The following is a 27,511-nucleotide window of genomic DNA, read 5'->3' as shown; positions in this document are numbered from 1 at the left end:
TAATCCGTAACCGCTATTCTTTACTACAGTCTGCCTTTTGTGAGGAGGGGGAGTGTTGGCAGAAACTCTGTAAAGAAAACAATATTATTACTGTAGGCCACATGTGATATACAGTAACACTGTACTTACGTTGTGAAGGCAGAATTTACTTTAGCTCCAAGGTAGTATGAATACAGGATAAACATCCCAATCATGAATGCTAGAAACACCATAATAAAGAGAACCATAAACTTAAAGATGTCCTTCACCGTTCTTCCAAGTGATATCTGCAGAGGTCCAAAGCTTTCATTGGCTGGCAGGATGTAGGCTATCCGAGAAAAGCTCAGCACAACAGCTATGGCATATAGGCCTTCAGATATGATCTGCGGATCAGACGGCAGCCATTTATCTCTGGCTGAAAGAAAGCAAACATGGTAAATAACTACAATAAATAGTACTGGAGCTTAAATTCATTAGTGGCTGGATAACAATATCACATTCTGGAATTGTATTAGATATCTCTCTCTTTTAGCTGTTAGATTTCCAGCAGACTGAAGATATATGATGAGCTTGTACACAATAAATCACATAGACGTAAAATGATTGCTCAGTAGGTTTGCATAGATGTGCTTAAATGTTTTATTCTACCAGAAAACATTTTAACAGAAGGTGGAATATTTGAACGTGCACTGAAACAGAAATACTACCGTGTAACTAGTATTACTCACACCATTATTTTATGGGGTTCAGTGTCATTTGACCAGGTTCCTCATTTATTCCATTGGGTTATATGGTGATATGGATTTTGACATTGTCGCCATCAAACTGATAATAGCACCGATATTTTATGCAAATGGTTCTAAATGCAGTGGTTTAATGCTATGGTTCTCAAACTCGGTCCTCAGGACCCCCCACAGGTCCTGTTTTCTAGGTCACCCGGCAGGTGCACAGGTGTATTCATTACTCACTGACACATTTTAACAGATCCACAGGTGGAGCTAATTATTTCACTTGATTCTGTGAGGAGACCTGCAAGACATGCACTATGTGGGGTCCTGAGGACCGACTTTGAGAACCTGTGATGTAAGGAATAATACTGGCTTTTAGATTTGGAATTAACATTAACCAGTAGGTGGCATCATAAGTCTTTGGTCCTTAGTCCACTTTAGAATAAGAACATTAAAGGAATAACAATTTAAAACCCCGTCAAAGGGCATACATGAGTATAAGGCACAGTACATATTTTTACATCTACATTATAAAAAAAACATATTTCTACATAATTTAAATAAAAGAACAAACCACAAAAAAGCCTAAATGCAGAATGCAAATGGAACAGACTTCTACTAATTTAATTCTGTGCACCACAGTAAAATGTCACAGCACGACACATCTCCATCCAATTAATATTTCATTGTCCAGGTACTCATCATACCGGTTCCCTCCTTTTCAGGAGCTCCTGCTGTGTATTCCAACATTTCCAATTTCCATGGCATTTGCATGCCTTGCTTAAAGCTACCGCCTGTCATCAGACATTGGTACAGGAATACATGCTTTTCTTTGCTTCGTGTACTCTTTTAAAGATCTGCATTTCCCCAGCCATTCTGGTGCCTGCTGTCTGCTTGTCTATCTGAATACCAATCACTTGACCACTGCTTGGTGTCTGTTTGAGCCATAACCTTCGGACAGCTCTGTTTTCCACGTTAATGTTAGTTTAGTTAGGGTGATGCACCAAAAAAGGTTAGTTGGCAATGCATGAAGGGTTAACCCTTGTCAGCAATCATGCGCGTTAACCGAAAATGTATAACTGTAAATACATAGATAATATTGACTGCATTTTTATGCCAAATAAACAACACCTAGAACTCAACAAATACTGTTTTTCTTTTGTTTTTGATCATATTTTTTGTTTGCTGAAGCCTGTACGTTTGTAGTCATTAGCCCTTCACCCTGATGCAATACTGTTGCAGAGGTTACATCTTTAGCTTGGCAAAGGAAAATGGAAGTCTGATGTTTGGCACAAATCCCAAAATGTTGGCAATATATCATGTCATTTAGGGCCTGATTCAGATCCACTCACTAAGCAGCGTACATTCATTGTTTAGTGAGTGGGTAAACACCGCTTGCTGGGCACGCATGCACGCCCGCGCGCCCCCCCCCCCCCGTCCTGCCAAGTGAATTTCCCTGCCGGCATGTGAATGGCTGTGTTCGCTTACACATAAAAACCTGTTGTACTTACTATAAGGCCTTTTAAGGCTGAAATGTGAAACAACCCAGTGTGCAACAGTTTGCAAAGACCAAACCCACTGGTGGCTGAGTTGACACGCAGATCCACATTAATCCGACAAACACTGCTATCTATACGTCTGTCTGTCTGTCTGTCTATCTATCTATCTATCTATCTATGGCAAGAATGGTACTGGGATTAAAAATGGATATTGGCATTTAAAGCACACAGGCCATCCTCAGCGATAACAGTTAGTTCCTGACATCCTACTCTTGGCTCCTCATATTGCTTCCAACCTCTACCAGTAAGCACAACCTGCTATCAGGATGGTACTTTTTATCCATCATGCTGGGGGCCTCCAACTGGATCAGCCTCTAACTACAGACCTGGCTGGTCCACATTCAGATAGCCTGCTAAGCAGATTGCTGACCCATCTGGCTATTGGCTATAGGTTACCTATATGTACAGATGGAGCCCCTCTCTTCTTTGCCTGGCTCTCACCAGACCGTCCCCGCTGGCGAGCACTGGCGGAGTGGGACTCCATCAGACTGGGACGCATGTACGTCTCACGTGCACTCGCGTCCCAGTCTCTCAGCGGCTGGGTGGCGGGACCCTGTCCACCTCCGCTTCAGTGAAGTGGAGACGGGCAGGATTAGGGGGGGGGGGGGCAGTGCGGGGGAGGTGGGGGCAGACGTCAGAATGGGGCGGCGGGGACCCAGGGGGCTGGCAGGAAGGGGGGTGGAATAAACGCCAGCCCCTGCATAGTTTAGACTGTATATACATTTATTTGATGCACTTCTATGATAAATAAGTGGCACATCACTTTAGTGCTTTATCATGCCAGCTAAATAACATTGTTTTTGGAGCCAAGGGCAGGCCTCCACCCTTTTTGGGAAGCTCGAGGTCAGGGAGTCCAGGGACATTTCTACTATGTGTCGCATAATATGGTGTCAGACTCAGGGCTACTACTGTTAATATAAAGAATACTGCATGTTATGGTGCAAAAGGAATTACTGAGTGGGGCAAATATTGTGTAATGGGTATTACTGTCTGAGGCATAGTGTGACGCCACAATATGAAACCCCTCAATGGGTGACAGAGAGATGCAGATGGTGACAGAGGTTTATATATATATATATATATATATATATATATATATATATATGTAAGAGAAAGACCTTCGTTTGCGCTATTGTCAGCAGCTACTCTATAAGACCTCCCTGTTAGTGGAGGACAACATCAATGGATATGTGCACAAGAAATGGATATAGAGAGCGCTATATAAGAACCTCCACCTTCGTGTGATATTCAATAGTGGGTACGGATTCTTACAATTTGTAAAATGATTTTATTAAAACATAGATGACATAATCGATGTCAGACATTATTAACAGTACTAATGATACATTGGTAATGCAAAGATTTCTGGTGAGTCGAGACCAAACGCGTTTCGTCGCTGAACGACTTCCTCAGGGGTAATAGACTCGAGATTCTGAGCTTTGGAAGGTACTTGTGGATTATCACGGCTCCCATCGCATGCCATATATAGTGGGCATATAGGGGCGGCATACACAAGGTAAGCCGTACCTCCCTCAGTTAACTCTGCTCCCTACACTGGTTCATTCATATGACATTGTTCAAAATGGTCTATAGTGGGCCAAAGGCAACAATGGGTCTCTTAGTCATAACATAATAAGGGGCAAAGAGAAATACTTTGTGTGGCATAATGTGGTAGAAAGGGTACTATTGTCTCAGTATAAGGTAATCTTTTCCATGCCCATTCCAGCAACCCCCTGCAGCAAGACCACACCCTCTTTTTGGACTCACGCCCAAAATAGGGCAGCGGATGAACATTTTTTTGTGTTCCCACTGAGAGAAAAATTATCTAGAAACGGCTCTGCTCACAGGATTGCTTTGGGTTCACATCATGATTCAGGCTGGTTAGCTATGGAAAATGAAGTGTTACTGCTATAATAACGAAGTGCATCTGTTTTCTATGAACATTGAGGAAATGGTGATATAATGGTAAATATGGGTGATGTCAGTGACAATGGAGGTAGTATACATACTTCATAAACACATCATTACTACAGTAATGAAAAGGAAGAACTAAACTATTGGTATGTATTTGTTTAGGTTGTCTTGTGTACATACAGCATAATAGGAAATTGCTTTATATATAATGGCCGAATAGGACATTCTTTTTACATTACGTTGCGCAGCATTAGTCAAGTTTATAAGCTACAGTCGCGCAGAACGCATCCTGGTATGTTTAAACAAAATTCATGTCAAATAAATGGTACATAATAAAGCAGTCATAAAAGTAGATCATCCAGCTGAAACTAAAGAGATTGAAAATGTAGATAAATCTTCAACGGCTGGTAAAAGCTCTGCTCCAGATGGCAATAACACTGGATACTGAAAGGAATATCAGGACATTCTTAATCCTATGAAAATCAAAACATAAATTTAACTATTTTTGTTCTCAGAAATGACTTGAATGGCTAGCTGTACAAATGATGAATGGAGAGGTCTAAAATACCACTAAATATAAGATGTATAAGCAAAAATAAAATGATACAAACATGACTTTTCCAAATAGTTTTGCACTAAATGCAACAGCTTCCCTTCTGTAGCAGCAGTAGCCAGTTTCCCAATGTTTCCCACCTGGCAAATGACAATGGCCCAGAATTTTAAGTAACAACTAATAACAATCTATTAGATTTCCCCCAGGTGGTAAATGGTAGCTTCATATGCTCTCTAGAGTGGTATTCCGATGCCGTAACAAATAAAAGCTATATGTAATACAGTAGTAACTGCCAACAGTGGCTCTCTTTTTCCGCAATCCATTATTCCAACAACTCAATTATGTTTAATGGGAATAAAGTGTGTGGGTGTGTGTGTGTGTGTGTGGGGGGGGGGGGCAACAGGAGATATACACCCTCATTTATGGTCTATTAACTTACCAAACATGCATTCCAAAATATGTCCGCATTTAAATCTCAGTGTATGGTAGACCTGCAATCGTTGTAAGGCTACTCGGCACCCAAGGTAGAACTTCTTCAACCGACGCCCCCCCCCCACCGCCCCTAACTCCCATACTGTCACCAATACCCACATTCTATCTGATGGTGCATCTCAGATGCAGCAACGGCTCACACAAGCCTGCAGGTGGCGTCTAGTAACACAAGACATCTCCTGCAGCATTAGTATATTTTCACACAGTGGCCGTTCCAAAGACACAGTCACTGAGCTAACTCTACATTGGCTACTGCTAACAAGATGATTCCTTATATATTTAAAACAAATGGTAAGCAATGGCTGTGGGGCTGTTTGTATTATATTTTATATGGGAAATGTAAAGAAACGGTTCTCACTTCTGCATATGACACATATACATTCTGCTGTTCACAATAAGGGTAATGTGGCTCTTGCAGTGCTATTAATCCAAACTTCTAAGGTATAGATTGTTGTAAAAATATGTAATCATATTTTACAGTTGTGTTGTACTTATCTTGGTATATATATATATATATATATATATATATATATATGCAACTATAATTGTATAATTGAAGACCTCTATAATACACATTTATGGATGCGACTAGTCCATATTAAGTAGAGCATGGCTGAATGTTCATCACAGCAATTACTATTCCCTGGAGAATGCAGGGCCCTCAGACAGTGGGAAACACTCAGCGCTGCCATCAGAGGGGAACTGCTGGGCCCAGACAGAAAAGGGGCCCAGGACTGGAGTCTATCAAGCGTAATTTTTCATAAACAGAGTTAAAATTTCCCATGAAGCAATGTAGAGGTAGAGTAATACGGACAGTGCTGCAAAGACCAAAAGTCTCACCAGGCACACACCTGTCAGTTCCAGGCCTCACAATTTTGGCAGCCCTGGGCACACTATAGTTTCTGGTTTCTTGCAATCATTTTCCCTGTGCCTCATTCCAAGAGTCAAAGATACAGTATAAACAATAACATGTCTAATATAAACCGCCATTTTTTAGCTAGACAATTTGTAAATATAAAAATTACTTAAGGTGCACATACACTTGTCCGATTTGGGACGATTTCACCCAATCGCCGAGAAATCGTCCCAACCTGGATGTGTTTGTTGTCCCCCTCAGGTCCGATGCGCGATTCTGTGCGCATTGAACCTAAGCAAGAGGTCGGATACATCACAGTAGTGTCTGGGCACCTTTAGGTTCCGCTACAACAGTCAATGTCTCCTGATTTTTGTTTTGAAGCATTAAAAAAGTGAGTCAGTCTAATACTTGAAAAATAAAATAAATACATAAAATGAATGAAAAGCTTAGACAAATTAAGAATAATTGATTTATTGCTCTTTTAGTAATATCAGCTTATATCTTAGGTTTAATTTTAATTTAAATCTTTATTTAACAGTGTTTAAGTGGCCTTTTCTTCCAACAAAATGAGGCCCATTTTTAAGAACATCAAATGGGAAATGATAGTTTTTGAATTCATAATGTTTACACAAAAGTTAACTTTGTGGACTTTAGTTGTATTATTGTGCAGTAAACGCAATGTGTCGTTTACATTTCTTTGATGTTCCTGTGAGACAAATTGCACTAATTACAGCTTTCAAAGTATATTAGGGTAATATCATAACATCTCAGCAGATATCAAAAGCTTCGCACTGCCTGACAGTACACACATCACCTAAAGGTTGACCAGACAACAGTATGTTTATGTTTAATTAATAGTATACATCCTGTTAGCATTTTTAGAGCAATAGTCAGAAAGACTGCAAGACAAAGTTGACATAGTAATAGACGCTATGTCAGCACTCTGCACATATTGATTTCCCTACAAATTAATGAATATGTTATTTTTTTTTACTTCATTTTAATAGATTTAGTATATATATTTTACATTTACAACCTAAGGTAGGTAACAAAATGTCATTACTAAAGTAGCAATCACAACCACAACTGCAGGTGTCACAGTTGCTAACAACCCTGGTGGTCACTGACACTTAAATGATGGCTGTTTACATCGGACAGCGATAGTAAGAGAATAGTTTATGGCAGGCATGTCCAAACTGTGGCACTCCAACTGGTGTGAAACTACTCATCCCAGCATGCCTTGCCATAGTTTTAGAATTCCCCAATAGCAAGGCATGACGGGATGTGTAGTTTCACATTAGCTGGAGGGCCGTAGTATGGACATGCCTGGTTTATGGGATGGGGCCACCAGTTAAGTAGCAAAATGTGATTTTCTCAACACATTGGTGATCTATACAAACTTACAGTATCTGCTGAACTGAAAAAGTCATCAAAAGAGGAGAAGGAACCACTTGTAGATGGGGATGGGTACTAGAAGTGGTCACATGATGCTGTCCAAACAGAATTGCACTCAGGAGTTTATGATCTCCTAGCTGGCACCTTTACTTTCATCCAATGTCATTTACTGTAGGTGTCCTGAAATATTTTCACAATGTAAGTTTGACAACCAGTCAATATTAAACCAGTCAGCCAATAGTTATCAGCAGCCTGATAGATGTTTGAATGGCAAGCAAGAAAAATATCTGAATTCTGTAAAAGGTTTTCGTATCTTTTGCTATAAAGCATTGCAACATGTACTCCTAAATATCTTCACCAGGTGTTCCTAAACACCGATCCATCCTCTAGGGCCCATATTAGTAATCTCTCGAAAAATACATAGTGACTATACTGTATATATAGATTAAACAATTTTTTTTTTAAACATAAGTGTAAAAACTGTCTAAGAAAAAAATCTAAGTACATGCGTTCAACTTTGCTAATGGAACATAATAATTTTGCCAATGAACAGTGCAATGATGTCCAACTGTCCAAACCATCAGCAAACAGGAATATCACAACTGTACAAGAAAGACAGTAGTGGGAAGTAAGAGTAAGAGTCACAGTCAAAATGCTACAGGCGCTGTTACAATATACTGTTTAGGCCCCATAATATCTTTGCTTTATTATGAAAAATGGACAAAATTATGCAATTGTGCCAGTGGGATTTGTAAATCCGGACCTGCGCATCTCTAGATTTTTGTGGACCTTTAAAAAAAATGTACATTTCTTACCAAATCTCTAATTTTCTGAATCTCTCATCCTATTAACCCCTAGGAATTATTTTAGTTACCTAATATTCCATGAGCCTTTTAAAAAGAGTGAAGTTATACTGCGGTTTTATTAGTAACAATCAATCATTACAGTAGCAAATACTGTTATTTAGATTATGATCACGCTCAGCTTCTCACTGGTTGCAAAATATCTCCCAAAGATGCAAGAAGACATCAAACAACCTGCTATCTATTAGGAAAAAAACAAGCTACACTTAACTGCTTTGATGAATTTCTAGTGAGCTCAGAATCCATGTCACAGAGCATGGCCGAGAGCAGTTTGATTAATTACAAGCTTTTCCATTTGCGTTATTTTTTTTTTTATCCCAGTCTAATGGTAGCCTCTATTTGAAAAATGTAAGTAACTTGATATAGGTTGTCTGTGATTGTCTGTGATTTATTAACATAATAATTACTCTCAGGGTCTGCCACACACTGTGATTCATGAAAAGCATACATCTAGCACTATTGAATTCAGATATCAATAGATAAATGGCCTCTGTCCTATATCACATCATATTATTAAATTATATGGAGACTAATAGGGGCTAATGCAGGAAACGGAGTGAATGGTATGACGTGGTTTATTTACTTACTGCTAATTGGATAATATTACTTTATCTTACTATTGTATTCGGATTATTACTGTTTAGTAATGAGTTGTTTGCATCTGGTTATAACATTGACATAAATATCTTTAAGGACACCGGCAAATGAAGTGTCCTTCCATTTTACACTTCCTCAGAATTATATACAGTAGATTACAATTAAAATACCTGTTTATGTTATTACAAAGACTAAGGGCCAGATGTACTAAATTTGAAAAGTGATCAAAGTGATAAAGTACCAACCAATCAGCTCCTAACTGCCATGCTGCAGACTGTGTTTGGAAAATGACAGTTATGAGCTGACTGGTTCGTGGATTATCACTCTCCATTTTATCACTTTTCAAGGCTTAGTACATAGAAACATAGAAACACAGAATTTGATAAGAAACACTTGGTCCATCTAGTCTGCCCCTTTTTTTAAACATGTTACCTCAAACCATATTTGATCCTTATTTCTTTGTAAGGCTATCAATATGCCTATCCCAAGCATGTTTAAATTGCTCTACTTTATTTGCCTCTACCACCTCTGATGGGAGGCTATTCCACTTATCCACTACCCTTTCTGTGAAGTAATTTTTCCTAAAATTTCCCCTGAATCTTCCTCCCTCTAGTTTCAGTGCATGTCCTCGTGTTCTGTTGCTCCTCTTCCTGTGAAGAATGTCTCCCTCCTGTACCTTGTGAAAACCCTTGATATATTTGCTTGCCCTCTGTACTGTAGTCTACACAACATAATTGATCAGACAAGAGTGAGGCCTTGATAAAGCACTGATACTGGGAAGAGCGTGAATCAAGTAGTCACATTACCTGACAGGAAAAGGATGTGTGTCTAGAGGAGAGACTGAAGCTCAGGAAGTGTATTTCATTAGACACGTTTGTATGGTACTTTAGCTTTCTAGCCATAGAGCAGTGGTTCCCAACCTGTGGTACGCGTACCCTTGGGGGTACGCGTCCACCCGCTCGGGGGTACGCGGTGGCCCGGTCTGTAATGGCGGCTGCGGCAGTCAGACGAGACTGAGGGGAGGAGAGTGTATTGCGCATCTCTCCTACCTAGGGAATCCGGAGGTCTAAAAAAAGCCTCCAGGCTCCCCCAACCCGCCGCAGCCTCTCTGCGCTCCCACCTCAGTGCGTGCCACCGTCCCCCCGGTGCATGCTGGATGTTGTATTCACGAATGACTGCCCCAGCGCATAAAGTGACTGCCCCGGCGCGTAAAGTGACTGCCCCGGTGTGTAACACTTGAGCGGCGGCTGGGGGTGAGGGAGAACCCGCTGTTCCAGGAGCACCTCACCTCATTTACTTCCATGGACGGTGTCGGCCGGGTCAGCAGCTTACAAGAAGACAAGTCCCCGGCTGCCTTTAAGGTATCTGTTCTACTGGGACAGGTTAGCGGGGGTGGGGTTGGGTAGGTTACACTTGTACTGGGGATGGCAGCGGGTAGAGAGATGTACACACAGGGATACCTCTATCTCTCCCCCTCTCGATCTCTCCCCCGCTCTTTCTCTCTCTCTCCCCCCCCTCTCTCCCTCTCCTTCTCCCTCTCCCCCTCTCTCTAATCTCTCTCTCTCCCCCCTCTCTCTCTCCCACACCCTTCAAAAGAGGCCACACCCCTTTTTAGGCCACGCCCCCTAATTTTTTTTTTTTTCGCGAGGTACTCATAAATGAAAATCCTAATCAAGGGGTACGGGAGACAAAAAAGGTTGGGAACCACTGCCATAGAGAATGGTGCCTGGTTATAAGGGCTAGGAGGGTACAGGCATGCCAGTGTATTGTTCCTCCATTTATGCTATATTAGATCATGTTGCAACTGGAAACAACTCTGTGTTATTTTATATACTGTAGGTGTGAATAGCACTAATAGACTTCTGGAGAAGTGGTACCAACTATGTAAGTTTTTATAAGCTGTCAAATCATAAGGAAAAGCTTAGAAAAATAGTGCTGATGTGCTCTTCTATAAACCTTTTTAATAATTAGTAAATTAGTCGACCTTAGATGAAGACTAGGAATCGTTACTAAGCTACAAAACTATAAAATAAAAAGTAAATATAAAAATAAAACAGGAGTGTAGGGCTGTGTGAATGTAGGCAGCGGACTACAGCTAAGTGAATATCTTTCAGTGTTACAATATAAAATAGATGGTTTTCCTCAGTTTGGAATAACTGCTGTAAATAATTGTGATCTGAAGCAGGGAAGCCCCTGACCAATTTGATTCTGCTGGGTGACCCCTCCCCCACTTTAGGGCCATTTGTGCACGTCAGAGATGCTAGTGCCCCTGAGAAGGGAACATGACCTCACTGATTGGGCGTGATCTTGCGACAGTGGATGACTTGGGAGGCAGAGGAAGTCAGTGCCTCCAGCCATCAAATCTCTCCCTTTTTAGTGTCTCCAACCATCAAATCTTTCACCTTGGGTCTTCAGCAATTATATCTCACCTCCTTATGTGTCCCCAGCAATCAAATCCTCAACCTATCTCTTTAACAACTCATAATTGACTTTACACATTTACATTACACCTTTGCCATCTCTCTCCACTGCTTCTCTCCCCCACAGCACACTTTCTCTCGTGAATGACACTGACGAGACCTTAGTTCACACCAGCATCAGACTGATGGAAGCTGCAGGAGCTGTATAAAAGTGGGTATGTTCAAGCGTAGAGCACGGGTGTCAAACACAAGGCCCGCGGGCCAAATCCGGCCCGCCAGACCTTGTCATGTGGCCCGCGCGAGGAGATAGCACGCAGGGCAGTGTGTCCCAGCTCCTGCCTAGGCCACCTCCTCTCACCCACCCCACCGCGGCCGCCTTACCTGTTCCTCCACTGTCGGCAGCCATGTTCCTGTAGGCACATATGTATGCGGCTACAGAAACATGGACGCCGGCCTCCACGGCTACGTGGAGGAGGGCCCGGCCGCCTGTTCCCTCTGATGCCCGGCAGTGGGGACGTCATGACGATGACGCCGCCCGCCCATGCGTCTGTAGAGAAGTAGGAGCAGGCAGGGAAGCTGGACCGGGAGTCGGGGACAGTGTGGCCGCAGCAAGCAGTGAAGAAAAGCTGGAAGCCGCAGCAGCTGCAGGACAGACGGAGAAACAGTAAGTGAGGATGAGGATCACACTCACAATAAAAAAATATATATCTGCTGTTTCCTGAGGTGTCCCCGTGTATAATAATAATGCCATGACACCAAAGGCTGCTCCTCCTGTATAATCATTTATGTGTCATGACATTATTTTTATTATATTATACAGGGGGAGCAGTCTGTGGTGTCATGGCATTATTATTATACAGGGGGAGCAGCCTGTGGTGTCATGGCATTCATTTTATATTATATAGGGGGAACAGCCTGTGGTGTCATGGAATTATAATTATACAGGGGGACCTACAGATACAACCGGCCCTTTGAGGGTGACCAAACTGCTGATGCGGCCCCCGATGAATTTGAGTTTGACACCCCTGTGGCATGCTGGTGTGGGTGTGTTAGGGGGTAGAAGGTTGCAATGTGGGCAAGTAACTGGGCTGCTTTTCAGAAATTTTGTCCAGGGACACTTTAAATTCCCAATCTTGCCATAATTCTGCTTCTGAGATTTGAAGGTTACTTCACCACACACGTAACAGAAATTGTCTGGATGATTTAAATACTTTTTTTGGCATTATCAAAAGTATTCTTACAACCAGGGCCAGACTAACAATGGGGTGGTTGGAGCTGGAGTTGGTCGTCCACAAAAAATAAGCCCATAATCATGACAGCAAGATGATCACCAACTGGCCACATGGTGATATTAAAATCACAATTATATTTTTTCACAAAAAATATGTAATTTGTTCTTTTATATATTTAGTGAGACATTAAGGTGTGTTCAGTATGATTTTTCGATGGCCGGCATTCTGATGTCGGTATGCCAAAGGAAGGGGAGTGGAAAAAAACCCAATTTACTATTAGGGTATGCTAAAACTGTGGCAAGGCATGCTGGGATGAGTAGTTTCACAACAGATGGAGATCACAGGTTGGCCAGGCCTGTTACAGTGTATGGGTTCTACATACCTACATGGCATTGACTTCACCTCCTCAATTTCTCATAGTAGGCCCCGGATCATTTTGAGCTCCAGGCCATTCAGGCCCTTAATCCGGCCCATCTATTGTTAGAGACACCAGGGGTCACAGAACAATGAGGGTCATTCAGGTATGGTTGGAGTAGATATAGGGCAGTATTCAATGCTTATTATCGCTATGTGCAGCAAATCCTGTTTAGGATTTGCTGCATATTCGCAGGGTTCTGGAGGTCTGGAGCATTCGCTGCCAGCCCTCCCTCTCACCCTATTCAATGCCTCAGGGGCTCGCTGCCCCTGACATACATTTTTAACACCGGGGGATGGTGGCAGGCAGAGAGATGGAAGCCTCCCTGCCTGCCCCAGAATGTGTGGGGGAGAAGGATGGCTCCCTGGGACACATGCAGCACAGTGCTGCCCCCCGGAGAGCTGGCAGGGGACGTGGTGGAGGGAGCCGCTGCACTGGTCCCGCTCGTGCATATGTAATGAGCAGGGCCGTTTCTAGAGGCGGACAAGCCGTGCAGCAGCCCGGGGCGCCGCACGGCTTGTCCGTCTCTAATAAACAGCCGGGGTGCCCGGCAGCTCCCTCCAGCGCCGCCTCCCTTCCTCCCCCTCTCGGCTCGCCTCTCACCGTCCGCCGCCGCTGATTAATTTCCCAGGGGAGGGGAGGGGAGTGCATCGTGCGTCTCTCCTTCCCCTCTCTCACTATGTCACTGGGCTGTCAGCCAATCAGGAGACAGCCCGCGATGTATGAATGGCTGACAGCTCAGTGAAGGGGAAGGAGAGACATGCGATGCGCTCCCCTCCCCTCCCCTCCCCAAGGAAGATGAAGAAGAGGCAGCAGCAGAGGCGATGGCAGCAGGGGGAGACGTAGAGAGTGAGACAGTGAGTCACTGTATGCTGCTTCCGGCACTGTGGGGCATATTTGACACTGTGGGGGCATATATCTGTGGCACTGTGGGGGCATATATCTGTGGCACTGTGGGGGCATATATCTGTGGCACTGTGGGGGGGCATATTTGGCACTGTGGGGGCATATATCTGTGGCTCTGTGGGGGCATATTTGGCACTGTGGGTGCATATATCTGTGGCAAAGTGGGGGCATATATCTGTGGCACTGTGGGGGCATATATCTGTGGCACTGTGGGGGCATATATCTGTGGCACTGTGGGGGCATATTTGGCACTGTGGGGGCATATATCTGTGGCACTGTGGGGCATATTTGGCACTGTTGGGGCATAGCTGTTACTGGGGGCATATATGTGTGGCACTGTGTGGGAATAGCTGTCACTGTGGGGGAATATATGTGTGGTGCTGTGGAGGGCATATCCAGCACTGTGGGGGCATATATGTGTGGCACTGTGGGGCATATTTGGCACTGTTGGGGCATAGCTGTCACTGTGGGGGCATATATGTGTGGCGCTGTGGGGGCATATGTGTGGCCTTTGGCGGAATAGCTGTCACTGTGGGGGCATATATGTGTGGCACTGTGGGGGCATATCTGGCACTGTGGGGGCATATTAGTAAACGGCATCAGTTGTGCGGCAGCGGCTCGTGGGGCATAATGTGTAATGGGGAGTGGGGAGTATTGCGTAATTGCCATCCCAGTGTGGGGTGTAATAGGCATCACAGTGTGGGGTCTAATGGGCATCATGGTGTGCGACATAATGTGTAATTGTCATCATGGTGTGCAACAAAAATGTGTAATTTTTATCACGGTGTGCGGCGTAATATGTAATTGGCATCACAGTGTGCGGCATAATGTGAACTTGTCATCACGGTGTGCGACGTAATGTGTAATTGTCATCACGGTGTGTGGCGTCATGTGTAATTGGCATCATGGATAAATAGTGTATAATGATTTAAGTAGCCTGTCATTGTTTGGCCTTGATCTGAGAGGCGTAGTACGTCACTGTGTAGGCCTTTATATTTTTTATGTCACTGTCTGGCCTTCAGCCCGCCAACTTAAGTGCGGGAGGACAATGACAACTACTGCAGTAACCAATGTCTGGTCATGCAGGTCGCAAAAGTGTGATGTAAGGTATTCGTTTTCCTGCTAGGCCACGCCTTTATATTAAACCACACCCCCTTTTAAATTAAGCCACACCCCCTATTTCGGCAATTTCTTCTATTCCCTGTTATGTATTTGGGGGGGGGGGGGGGGGCGCATTTTTTTTTCTTCGCCCTGGAAGCTAAATTGTCTAGAAACGACCCAGGTAATGAGCGTATGTAATGAACGGAACCAATGTGCAGTGAATATTTAATGAGCGCCCCCCCTTGCTGGCGAATGTGTAAAAAATGAATAAAATTAAATATATATTCATGTGCTGAATGCACATAAATAAAAATAGCATGCCCCTTCACAAAATAAAATTACTGATTTTTTTACACCAAAAAAAAAAAAACTTTATTGTAAAAGAACACATTCCAGTTCTCCTTAAAAAGATGTGGAATGCAAACGGTTGAATCATGTCGAAAAACATGCTGAAAGCAGTTCTCCATCCTAGCATTGAATACACTCTTGGCAAATCACAGTGAAAACACAATTGAAATACACCAGTGACTTGCAGCGAGCATGAAACGGAGAACTGGCCGGCATTCACTGTTCGCTTTCAGCAAACAGTGAACATTGAATAGGGTGAATCAGCAGGGAGTGAAAACAGCCCGAGTCGCCGGAAAAAAACGGTTATCGGGAGCATTGAATACTGGCCATAGAGTTGTATAGCATGCCAGCATGAGGCATCTATTACAAGCAGATACCTACTGCTGCATTAGTGATCTGCTGCCTCCTAGGATCTCTGTGCCATCATCATGCACCTTCTGACATACAGGGTAGCAAGCTGCATGGAGAAGGAATAAATATTGTTTGTATGCCCTGCCTGTCTGTCTGTGTATGACAGGCCAGGCTTGCCTACCTCCTGACTTTTACATGAGCCTCCCATTGCTGCACAAATCTTCCTGTTTCTAGGGACCCTCTTTGAAAGTGCGGACTGTGCATGCGTGCATCTGGAAACAGCGGGGGTGGGGCATGCAGGGAAGACGTCATACATACATACACACACACACACGCACACACACACACACACACAAACAAACAAACACACAATCCAACACCAGTTACTTTTCTCCCAAATGTACACAAAACATTAATGCATAGTATACATATTACATACCTCTCAACAGTCCCGATTTTATCGGGCAAGTCCCGATTGTCAGGGCCTGTCCCGCTGTCCCACCCGCGGGCGGCAGTGTCCCGCGGTGTGGGGGGGCTGTTGGGAGTCCCCCCTGTCAGCTGCTAAGCAGCGGGGAATAAACGCTGTGCGCATGCGCACAGCGTCTATTCCCGCAGACAGGGGGCTGGGGGCATGGCTAGAGGCTCACAGAGCCTCTGGGTCATGCCCCCATAGCGGCAAAATGGGGGCGTGGCCTCGCTGAAGAGCCGCGATTATAGACCACGCCCCCAAATTAGGCCACCCTTTTTTTTCGGCTTTTAGTACTATAGCTTTCATCTGCCATTGCAGGACACACCCCTGAATGGAAATAAATAGGTGGAGCTAGACACGCCTTTTGGGCTGAGCACGACACCCCCGATCAACGGCGTGCCACATTCTACTAGCACCAGGAATCTCCCTGAAACTGGTTTTGAAAAGTAGGTAAATATGTGACAGGCCATAAGGTACACTAAAATCTCAACAAAAGAGAAGTAACTGTAACAAACACACTGTGCCTGATGGAACAAAATTGTAATCACCTATTTGAATTAAAATTGCAAGTCACTTTTCAGTTTTCATGTGGACCTGCTTAATTGTCACTGGGCTGTACAGGGTTTCTGCTGCTGATACTCTGTCATATAATATGAGCAACAGTGCTGGAAAGCTTGGACATGCCATGGGAGAACAGCCTCCATCCTCTGGGACTTCTGAAATCTGGAGCTGGTGCAGTGAAGCTTAGATGTCTAGCCTGCCCAGATGCCTCTAGGCTTCTTTAGATGCCCCTAGGCATTTGGTTATGCTGCCTATGCCTAGGGCTGGCTCAGAACTAAAGCGAGAAAATATCAGACAAATCCACTTAATCACAGATGATGCAATGATGGGTAGACATTATCCATTATCTGGAATTTGGAAGGAGCTTACCACTCACACCTGCACGGCGGCAGCTGAGACGATCACAGGCAGCCACATGGAAGTGGAACCAAGCGCCCGGACAGGGTAAGTAGGAGGCTGCAAGCGAGCAGTGAGGTAGGAGGGATCCCGGCAAAAGTAGGAGAGACGGCGTCTACGGCTACAAGGTCAGCCGTGACGCTGGTCCACTGAAACAAGTCCCTGCTTTAGCCGCATAGGGCAGCGGCAGACGTATACAGTGTCCCCACACATGTGCGACACCGCAGCAACACAGCACCAAGCAGAAGTGACACCGGTCCCCCTAAACTGCACCTACCGCACACTCCTCCGAAAACCTAGGAGTGACATCAGGCTGTTAAAGGGGTACCTGAAGAATCCACTAGCGTATCTGACAGCGGGACGCCGCACTCAGATAACCCTAAGAGACTATTACCAAGTGCTCTCACCAGAGACTTATCAGACTTTTCCTAAGTTTACTCAATCCTAGGGAAAAATCACCCACCTTCGATGCGCGCACTTAGGACTGAGCATACAGACTATCCAACTTATGCTTATGACCAATTGACACTTTTTTGTGGCCGATTGTGTACATTTTAATTGAATCCTTGTTTGAAGTAAATTACAATTGCAAACATATAGATGGAGCGCCTCTCGCTCTTGCAGGGGATGGCGGAAGATTCGCCAGCCGCCATCCCCCGCCAACTGCCGTAAGGGCTCCCCCCGGGTCCCCGCTGCCTCGCCGAGGTTCGCACGGGGTCCCCGCCGCCTTGCCGCCCCCCCCCTAACCCTGTCCGTCTCCCTGAAGCGGAGACGGACAGGGTTCCCGTCCCCCCGCCGACGGGAAACTGAGACGCGCGTGCGTGGGGCGCCTCTCCACCAGATTCTGGCGCAGCGCCAGCAAAAATGAGAGGCGCTCCATCTGTACTGAGTCTATTACCAATTTCTACTGTATACAGTTATATGCACCCATGTATATGTATATTTACTGCATATTGAATAACAATTAAGACAGAGCGCGACTTTAACCCACAAAAATTATATACGTTCAAAAAAGACTGGATCCCAGTGAGATCCATAAGTGTTCGCAGCTAGTCGTAACATCAATCTCAGTGCGCAGATACAACAATAAATTCTCTACATTATATAGCACTAGTTACATGCAGACAAGTACTGGTGGTCTTACCGTAGGTAAAATACTCAACTTCAGGAGGAAGGGTAACCAAAGAAAGGTCACTTTCTTGGATATTTTTATCCACGTACTGTTGGGCTTTGGTGGCTTGCATAAAAGCTAGGAGCCTTGCAGTAAATGCTGCAATAAATATAGAGAGCATCCCAAAATCCAGAACATTCCATAGCTGCAGTACATATTCCCTGGGTCCTTCCAGCCACAGCTCCTTGCATTCTGACCACATCATTCCTGCAAGGAGAATAAGGTATCATTATTAATGATAATGATGCAACAAAGGATAATCCAACACTTAAATAGTCTTATCATATTTACTAATCTAAATAGTGCTATGATAGTTAGAAAGCACACTGAGCACACAGTTAGTAACCCTAGAACACATACAGGGTTAATAAAATACCCCAGAGAAACACTTGAAATTACTGCCTGTCAAAATGATGTATGTGTACTAGTGTTAAACCTATCAGTGCACATGCAGGGCTGCCGTCAGAAATTTTGGGGCCCGCCCCCTCCCCCCACGTCCACCCCCGGGCCTTTTAACTAACTTTTGGTACCTTATTAGGCCGGGGACCGGGTCTGGCAACTCCTCTCTCCTTTCTCTCCATATCTCGTGACTGTGCTGCTGCGCTGCTCTTCGGTCAGTCACTCTCAGTCATGCGCGGCATGACGTCATTACGTCACGCTGCGGTTGGGGGTGGGGCTCCTTCCTTTGCTGAATCCCGGCGGCTGCTTAGTTAAATGATGCTGCATCATGTGACTGCAGTGCACAGTGACGCGGGGGTGAGTGACTGCTGCTGGGGAGATTTGCCGTAGGCCCTACCCTCGGTCAGAGCCGGCAGGGCCTGGACCTAAAGTACCCCCAGACCCCCCTGTCGGCGGCCCTGGCACATGTTGCTGTGAAAGATCCTCAAAATATCCGCTACAAATGCCAGCATCACTCACAGCAACTGATCTTTTAGTATAAATAAATACAAATACAGCCAAGTCAATTTATTGAAGTTTAATTAAATATTGCACCCAAATAAAAGATCAGTCACTGTGAGCGACGCTGGCCTGCCATTTTTAGCGGATATTTTGAGGATCGCTTAAACCAAAATTGTCACTCAAAGGGTTAAAGACAGAAGAACCTAAGAGCAAAGAGTTACATTTCTTTCAAAAGTGAAATATCTGACTCATTTATTGATCTCTTTTTACGCAGTAACCTTGTGCATAATTGAAAGGTTGTGAAAACCAAGTGTATGCATGGGGAGCCAGCATCAGGACGTGTGAAGCAGGAACATTCACAGAAATACCTGGTTCACATACTATTAGCAGCACGGTTACGGTATAGATGATAAACAATGTCTTGGTCAACAATGACTAGGTCGACATACCCCAGGTCGACATTGTCAGAATGTCAACACAAGGCTTAGGTCGACATGGCCATAGTCGACATGAATACGGTCGACATGAGTTTTTTATTTTTTTGGGTGTGTCGAAATGGACACAGTATAAGTGTACCATGTCCCAGTGCACGACTCTCTGCGCTCGCCATGCTTCGGGTGCGGTGCCTAGCTGTGCTTGTCACACTATTATATTCTCACTCTATGTCTACTTGGGTAGTAAAGTTTGAAAAAAAACTTTTTTTTTTTTAAAAAGGTGAAAAACTCATGTCGACAATGTCTACCCAGGGTCCACATACCAGCAGCACTATAGACGGCGCAAACAGGATAAAGCATTAACCATGCATTTGACATTTAGGATCAGTGGTTCTCAACCTCAGTCCTGAAGTACCCCAACAGTGCATGTTTTCCATGTCTCCACACAGAATCACAGGTAAAATAATTAGCTCCACCTGTGATCTTTTAAAATGTGTCAGTAGATAATGAGTTCACCTGTCAAGTGAGCTGGAAAATGTGCACTTTGGGGGTACTTGAGGACCAAGGTTGAGAACCACTGGATTAGGTGACGTAATAAAATTAAGATGTTGTGGAGCTGCTCCCTGACAAAGGAATATAATAGTTGAAAATATGGAATTCTATACATAAACTCTCAACTAAGCGTTGGGATGACGCTTGTGCAAAAAATGGAAATCGTTATTATCTTCTCTACATGTGGGTGAATGGGACAAGCTTCCCTGATCAATGTCTACCCATTAGCATCATTTAAAGGTCATTTTGTGTTCAAATTATAACTAAGCAATGTGGGTATTTATTTACTCTTTACAGCATTTATGGGTAGATTTATTAAGCTCAGTGAAGTGATAAAGTGGTTTTTTTTTATCACCGGCCAATCAGCTCCTACCTGTCATTTTTCAAACCAAGCCTGTAACATTACAGTTAGGAGCTGATTGGCCGGTGATAAAAACTAGACTCTTTATCACTTCACTGAGCTTAATAAATCTGCCCCTTAGTGAGATATTTATCAAAGCTTGAGAGAGAAAAAGAGAAAAAAACAAGAGAGAGAGAGAGAGAGAGAGTACCAACCAGTCAGCTCCTGACATTTTTCAAACGCAGCCTGTAAAATGACAGGAGTTTATAACTTAGTGCTTTTTGTCTCTCCAACCTTGGTTAGATACCCACTTCAACAATTATATTACTCTTGTTTTATTTTTACAAATGCTGAAAACAGTTGTAGCTGACCATGTAATACAGGAGGAAACGGCTTATCACCTACAAACACGTCATCATGTATGTAATATATGTGCTGGACGGTTCCTCACAGGGATCGGCAGCACTGCCTACATTAGGCACCATTCGACAATCAGCATCACACACTTCTTTGCCAGCCCCCGGACTCCCATTGGTTAGTTTCACAGGAGTCTGGGGGTAGACTTAAGATCATGTGAAGCATTATGCTGATTCCCGAGCAACGCGCCCCATATGCATGCCCTCCAACATCTGAAAAGTATAAAACGGTACACACCCAAAAAGGGGGCGTGGCCCAGGGTAATTTGGGTGTGGCAAGTGTAAAGGGCGCGTGGTCACATCCTCCTTCCGAGTGTGCACTGGGCATTTTTTTCCTATATATAGTAATATATGTTACTGGGAAAATTTGAATTAACAGCAATAAAACAAGTGTTAAATGCCACCACCAGCCGGCAACTGGACTACATTCTGTATGGGAACTGATGCACTTAAATACAAATTGCATAGAGATAGCTGAGCTCGCCCCCATTAGGGGTCCCGTTGGAAATGACAGGTGTAAATGAGTGGGATTCTGGCGTCTATGCAGCATTACCAAACTGCAGTGGTTTTTGTATTCCAGTTGCTGCCTCAGAAACTGACATGGGTGTTCAGTTAGAAAGTCAAATATACCTTTAGCAAATGATTATCCTATATATCTACTTTTAAATCCGAGTCCCGCCACAGATGCTCCTGGCTCCATGGCGTCTTGAATTCCGTCAGGCACTCAAAGAGACTGACACAGCTCCTGAGTGCGGGAGGGCCCGCGCCGGAGCCGTGACGCCACGACAGGACGCACACTGCCAATGGGAATAGGTGCAGAAGAGTGTACAGCTGGATTACATTGTCTTCTACCCGCTGGGGCCGATCGCCAACAAGGGAGATGGGGTACACGGTAAATCGGTATGGCACCTAATTTTTACAGTGCTGCCAATCACCGGGGAACCGTTGAGCACATATATTATATACATACATGCATGTTTATATGTGCTAAGTGGTTCTCCCCTTGACTGCATGGTCAGCACCGCAACTGTAAATGTGATAACTGTACAGCGGGGTTTATATTGAATCCTTCTGCCAAACTACTGGCTATTTCCAAATAGAACAATGTGGACATAAGATGCACAGGAAAAGAGAAACAAATAATACCTAGAACCCACACCATGATGAGCATTTCTGTCCATGTGAATCTTGTGGTCTTCACTCTAAAAATCTGCTTTGGGTACTCAATGACAGTGACGTTTGGTAGCGTTTTAATGCCTTCAAATCTATCAGATGCATTAAAGACGAGCAGGCACAGGAAAATGATAAATGATGCGGCGTGTGCCACAAATTTCATGAAAGGGCTGCGGAGAGCCTTGCCAAGCTAGAAAGAAGAAAATATGATATTAATGTGATCTCAGCTTTTAGAAAGGGTTATGTTGCATGCTTGGAAATCAACTTTTATCCCAGTAGAAAAATACAATGGTTAAATGCTATTGGTAAGTAATGGTAACAGCTGACACCAGTGCCGTATTACCAGATAGGCAGATGAGGCACTGGTCTATGGCCCAGCGCCTTTTAGAGACCCCACAGCATAAAAATGACTGTATTTGTGTAATGTACCCAATAACAACATAAAGTACATACACCATAGACATCACTCTAACATTACAGTTTCCAGATCATTAACTCTTGGTTGATAAAATTTAAAGATGTATAAGGAGATAAATTGCAAGTGTGTGTGTGGGGAGGGGGTGGCTAGGGGGCTGAATGGAGTTTAATCCAGAACTGGCAGACATATATATCAGAAACTAATATGGACATTTAACTGGCAGAATAGACCCACAATAGTGGAACGTTGGTTGCATGACTCTTGCCTACGGAACTGCCCATTACATACAAACATGAATTAGGATAAAGATTCTCACAGGAAGTGACATTGTAAGTCTCAAGTACCATCCACTTTGCTTGAATAGTTATGGAAGTATTAACTTTATTATTTCATCACTTTAATGTCTGCCTGCTGATTAAAGTAAAGGAGGACTTTTTAAGACTATGGGACTGTATTTTATCAATTTAACTGAAAATACAAAATGTTTATGCCCAAATGCACCAGAAGTATGTACAAAGACAGACATACGTGAACGTTTCCATGTAATGGTGCAGCTACTGACCTTTACAATGTACCATATTCAAGGAAAAATAAGTGTCGGACTGTAGCCATGTTTTTACAACAGATGTACATGGCTTTGAAAAAAGGTCATGTTGTGTTCTAGTATATGAGTAAATACTGTACCACGTTTCTCAGCATAGAGTGATCAAAAATCACTCAAAATTTGTGGCTAAACTATATTATTATTTGTAAACTCCTTATGTCTATTTTAGTGTTAAACAAAGCCAGTCTGTTTTCTAACCAACCCTATTCCTGCTACATATCACCCATTATCTGTGCTCCCCTTACTGGCTGCCTGAAAGATGGAAACTTAATTTCAAGAGCGGCTTAAAGCCCTACACCAGTGGTTCCCAAAGTTTTCCCACCCCATGTCTCTATTTGTAATTTGAATGTTGGTAAGCAATTGCAGATCACAGTACCGGGCATTATGTCTTATTGGCCCATATGGTGCCACCCCGCCTCCCAATGACGGTCCACCTGCCCACCCTCACGCCCCATGTTCATCTGGGCTACAAATGGATGTTTAACAGCCTGTGGTGAGAGCACGCACATCTAAAGTGACTCTCTGGTCACTTAGATATGCGTGCACACTCGAGAGGAACTGGGTGGGCAGTTGACATGCACTGAGGTCAGCTGCCCGCACCTGGCACCCACATCATGGGCCTATTACCATGGGAACGCCCAACATTTTCATGAGAACAACCATGAAACTCTGTCCGTTCCCATGGCCGTGACTATCTGCTGCCGCCCTACGTCCCTGCCCACAGTCTTGGGTGCATGTGCCCGGTGAACAGTCTGTTTGCCGTGGCTGCATGCACCCGGCTATACACATTCGCAGAAATGCACCTGGGTGAACGCAAGGGGGATGCGAATAAACAAGAATAACCCCCATTGTGTGAAATGTGCAATCCTTGCTACTCCTATTCTCTGGGCTTTTCAGGTTAATATTTATGAAACAGGAAAACAAACATTTTCGCTCCATTTAGAAATGTCATGGTGGTGTCCATCTATCTAGGCAGCCGAGTGCATGAGAAGTGAACACTCATTTGTTGAGCAGTAGTGCTCTTACCTACACCTGTCAGAGAAAGTGTTACACTCTATCATTAGAACATGAGAAATTCAATACCCGGCTGCAAGGAGCAATCCAGTATCCAACAGCAAGCAATGGGAGCCCCAGGGCAACGACCAGTACAACCAAGCACTTGATAGCAATGGTCTGTTCTCGTAATCCTGAGAGATTTTCATACCAAATGGTTAAAAGCTGCTGCTGGCAATTGGGGTGTGCAACAAACTGCAAAAAACAAACAACAACAAAGAAACAATAATGATAATGGTCAATTAACATTGCTTTTAAAACATCATTTTGCATTATTGGGCTATCCAGAACTTTTGTATTTTCTTATTCAGGGAACAAGACAGTAGTCTGAATTTTCGGTGTTTTAATCTAAAATGTGATTATTATCTGAAATAAAAACATAAACTGTTGACACAGCATGACAAAGAGCTGAGAGCCATTACATGTCTCTTAATAATGCACGTGTCGAATGCATGACTGCAGCTCCTGTGTTTAGAGAGAACTGTTTACCTAGTTCTGCTCCCACCGCATTATTGAAGATATATAAATAAGAAATGAGTGGCTTTGTTAGGACAAGTTTACGGAGTAGTGAGCTCAGGATATTTCAGACATAAAAATATGGTTAAAATCAGAGAGAAAAATGAAGCAAAATTCAAAAGTATTGATTTGTCAGTAAGAAAGATTTACCTTACAGGTCACACTATGCACTACAGAGACATGTAAAACCAAAACCTATCATTTAATATACATATGGGTAACCAGCGGTGGAGATGCCGATAGTCAGAATACCAATGCCAGCATCCTGAGGCAGGGGTCAAATAAGCATACTTACACCATGCCCCTTAACCCTAGGGTAGCCTAACCCTCCCCACTAATGCCGAACCCCCATTCCCAATCGCTTATACCAGGGGTTCCCAACTATTTTCTCTCCCGTACCCCTTGAATAGGCTTTTCATTTGTGAGTATTCCTGCTCTCAATTTGAAGTATCCACAAGTGGAGTGGAAGTGAGCGGTATGCGTGTCCTTATATTAAGGAGTAGTTGAGGAGTAGTGTGCGGTCAGGAATCAAATGATCGCCGATGTCTGAGGGAAGCCTGCGATTGCTCCCAGTGGATTGCTGGCCAGGCAAAAGCATGAGAAGAAGCTGATAATGCTGCAGAAAGAACCAGAAGTGACACACCGTGGTTCGTCTCTATGGCAATGGGAGACTTCTTCTGCCATCGGAAGACTTTTTCTTCTTCTTCTGCCATTACCAATATTATTTTCAAGTGCTCCCAGCTGGTCTGCAGAGTACCCCCAGGGGAACTAGTACCCCAAGTTGGGAACCACTGAAATAAAACTAACCCCTGCACCTAACCCTAGCCCCCTCCTAAGTGCCTAACAGTAACCCATTCTCCCCACAGCCTAACCATAAAAGCTGGCGTTACCCGATAAAATGCTTATGGGCAATTTTTCTTATCTAATCAGGTCTCTCTAAGCATCACTCTATACATGTGCAGACAGATTCCTGGCTCATAAAACCGGACATCCATCGCAAAGGACAGCTTTTATCTGGTGAGCTGCCCTTTGCCTTACTAATTGCATGTGTTAGATATGCCATTATTGGTGAGATGTGTGCTGGAAAGTACTGCAAGAGGCTGGTACATCCCACCCATTATGTCTCTATATTCGGCCCCCCTCCTGAGTGGTAAAGAATCAGGCCCATAATATGAAGGTGCGGCACTCAGCTTTAGAAAAAAATGACAATACTGTGTCTGTACAGACACAGTATTGTCATTATTTATCTCTTAAGCTGAGTGCAGCACGATCGTACCATATCTCTGCTGAAAAAAGCTGTGAAGGGACCAGTGAAATATTACAGGATTGGGAGGAGTGCTGGTCCTCCTTTGCATCGTATATATATCTATATATTTATATATATATATATATATATCTATCTATACAATATATATATATATATATATATATATATATATATATATATATATATATATATATATATATATAGCAATCCCTGGTATCTGGCACTCCTAGTCGCTGTATCAATGTGACTGCTCTGGTACCCTCCTGAATGCAGGATCTCTCCTGCCCAATTATATGTGTACAGAACGGGCGGCACTCAGATGGGTAAATTCCAAAATCAAGCAAAAATCACATGCACCAATAAACCTATTGCTTGGTTTTGGAATTTACCCATCTGAGTGCCGCCCGTTCAATACACATATATATATATATATTAGTGCTGGGCACGTTAACGCATTAATATTGCGTTACCGCGCTGACACATTAATTGCGATTAAAATATTTAACGCGGGGAGGGGGGGTGCGCGGGTGCATGGTGGGGCAATGTGGCAGCAGGGAACAGTAAATGGGGCTGGTGGGCACGGGAAATGAATGGGCGATGGGGCTGCGCCGCACGGGTGCAGAGCACCCCTCCAAATATGGCCACCGCTGTGTAGGAGACAGATGCTTGAGGTGCTCCTTTACCTCTAGCGTCTGTCAGGGAAGTTCAGAGTGCACACACAGCGCTACCTGGAAGTGCAGATTCCAGGAGCACTGTGGACCTGCAACCCCTGGCATGGAGCAAGGTAACCCCCGTGGCATGGAGCAAGTAAACACCCCCTGGCATGGAGCAAGAAAACACCCCCTGGCAACGAGCAAGAAACTCCCCACCTGGCAACGAGCAAGAAACCCCCCACCTGGCAACGAGCAAGAAACCCCCCCTGCCAATGAGCAAGTAAACCCCCCTGGCAACGAGCAAGTAAACCTCCCTGGCAACAAGCAGGGAACCCACTACTGCAACATGCATGCAATCCCCCCTTAGCAAAATGCATGTAATCCCACCTGGCAACGAGATTTTAGGTAAGCGGCACTTATGTGCCTATCAGTGCGATTAATCGCAGTTAATCGCAAAAATTTCATGCAATTAATCGCGATTAGAAATTTTAATCGTTGCCCACCACTAATATATATATATATGTATACACTTCCGAAATGTGGTTCAGCGCCTTTTACTCATTTAATAGTCCATACGATTTTTCTCCAACTCCTTAATGAATCAAGAGAGTCACTTCCCAGGTAGAGTTTTTATTAAAATCTTCAACGTATAGATGACCTTCTGGCCGTACAACAAAATTCCAACGCGCTTCGTCCTAAGACTTCATCAGGGGATTGGGGAGGGGATTTTATAAGGATGGGAAAAGGAAGGTTTGGTCGTGGGCTTTTCCTCATTTTGTTGTTGATGTTCTTTTTCTTTTTTTTTTGTCCTTTGTCCTTAATGTGCTTGTTCATCATCTTTCTATGTTAAAGATGAGATGTGTATATTATAATCCTGTG

General features: G+C 43.9%; 1 protein-coding gene across 3 annotated transcripts in view; it reads right to left on the bottom strand.

The window, feature by feature from the left end:
- The window catches only part of TRPC3 (transient receptor potential cation channel subfamily C member 3), a 198,307-nt gene that overhangs the window by 24,939 nt on the left and 145,857 nt on the right, over nucleotides 1-27,511 (bottom strand). For all 3 annotated transcript variants that reach the window (XM_083174435.1, XM_083174433.1, XM_083174434.1), the window contains 4 exons: nucleotides 24,227-24,391; nucleotides 22,095-22,311; nucleotides 18,280-18,513; nucleotides 130-394 (listed from right to left, as the gene is read on the bottom strand). In XM_083174435.1, coding sequence (XP_083030561.1) covers nucleotides 130-394; nucleotides 18,280-18,513; nucleotides 22,095-22,311; nucleotides 24,227-24,391 — 881 coding nt within the window. The remainder of the gene's footprint in view (nucleotides 1-129; nucleotides 395-18,279; nucleotides 18,514-22,094; nucleotides 22,312-24,226; nucleotides 24,392-27,511) is intronic.

This window comes from Crinia signifera, chromosome 1 (genome assembly GCF_055691185.1).
Source record: "Crinia signifera chromosome 1, ASM5569118v1, whole genome shotgun sequence".
Taxonomy (NCBI): domain Eukaryota; kingdom Metazoa; phylum Chordata; class Amphibia; order Anura; family Myobatrachidae; genus Crinia; species Crinia signifera.
Note: the sequence above shows the minus strand (reverse complement) of the source record. Positions and strands in the feature narration are given on the sequence as shown.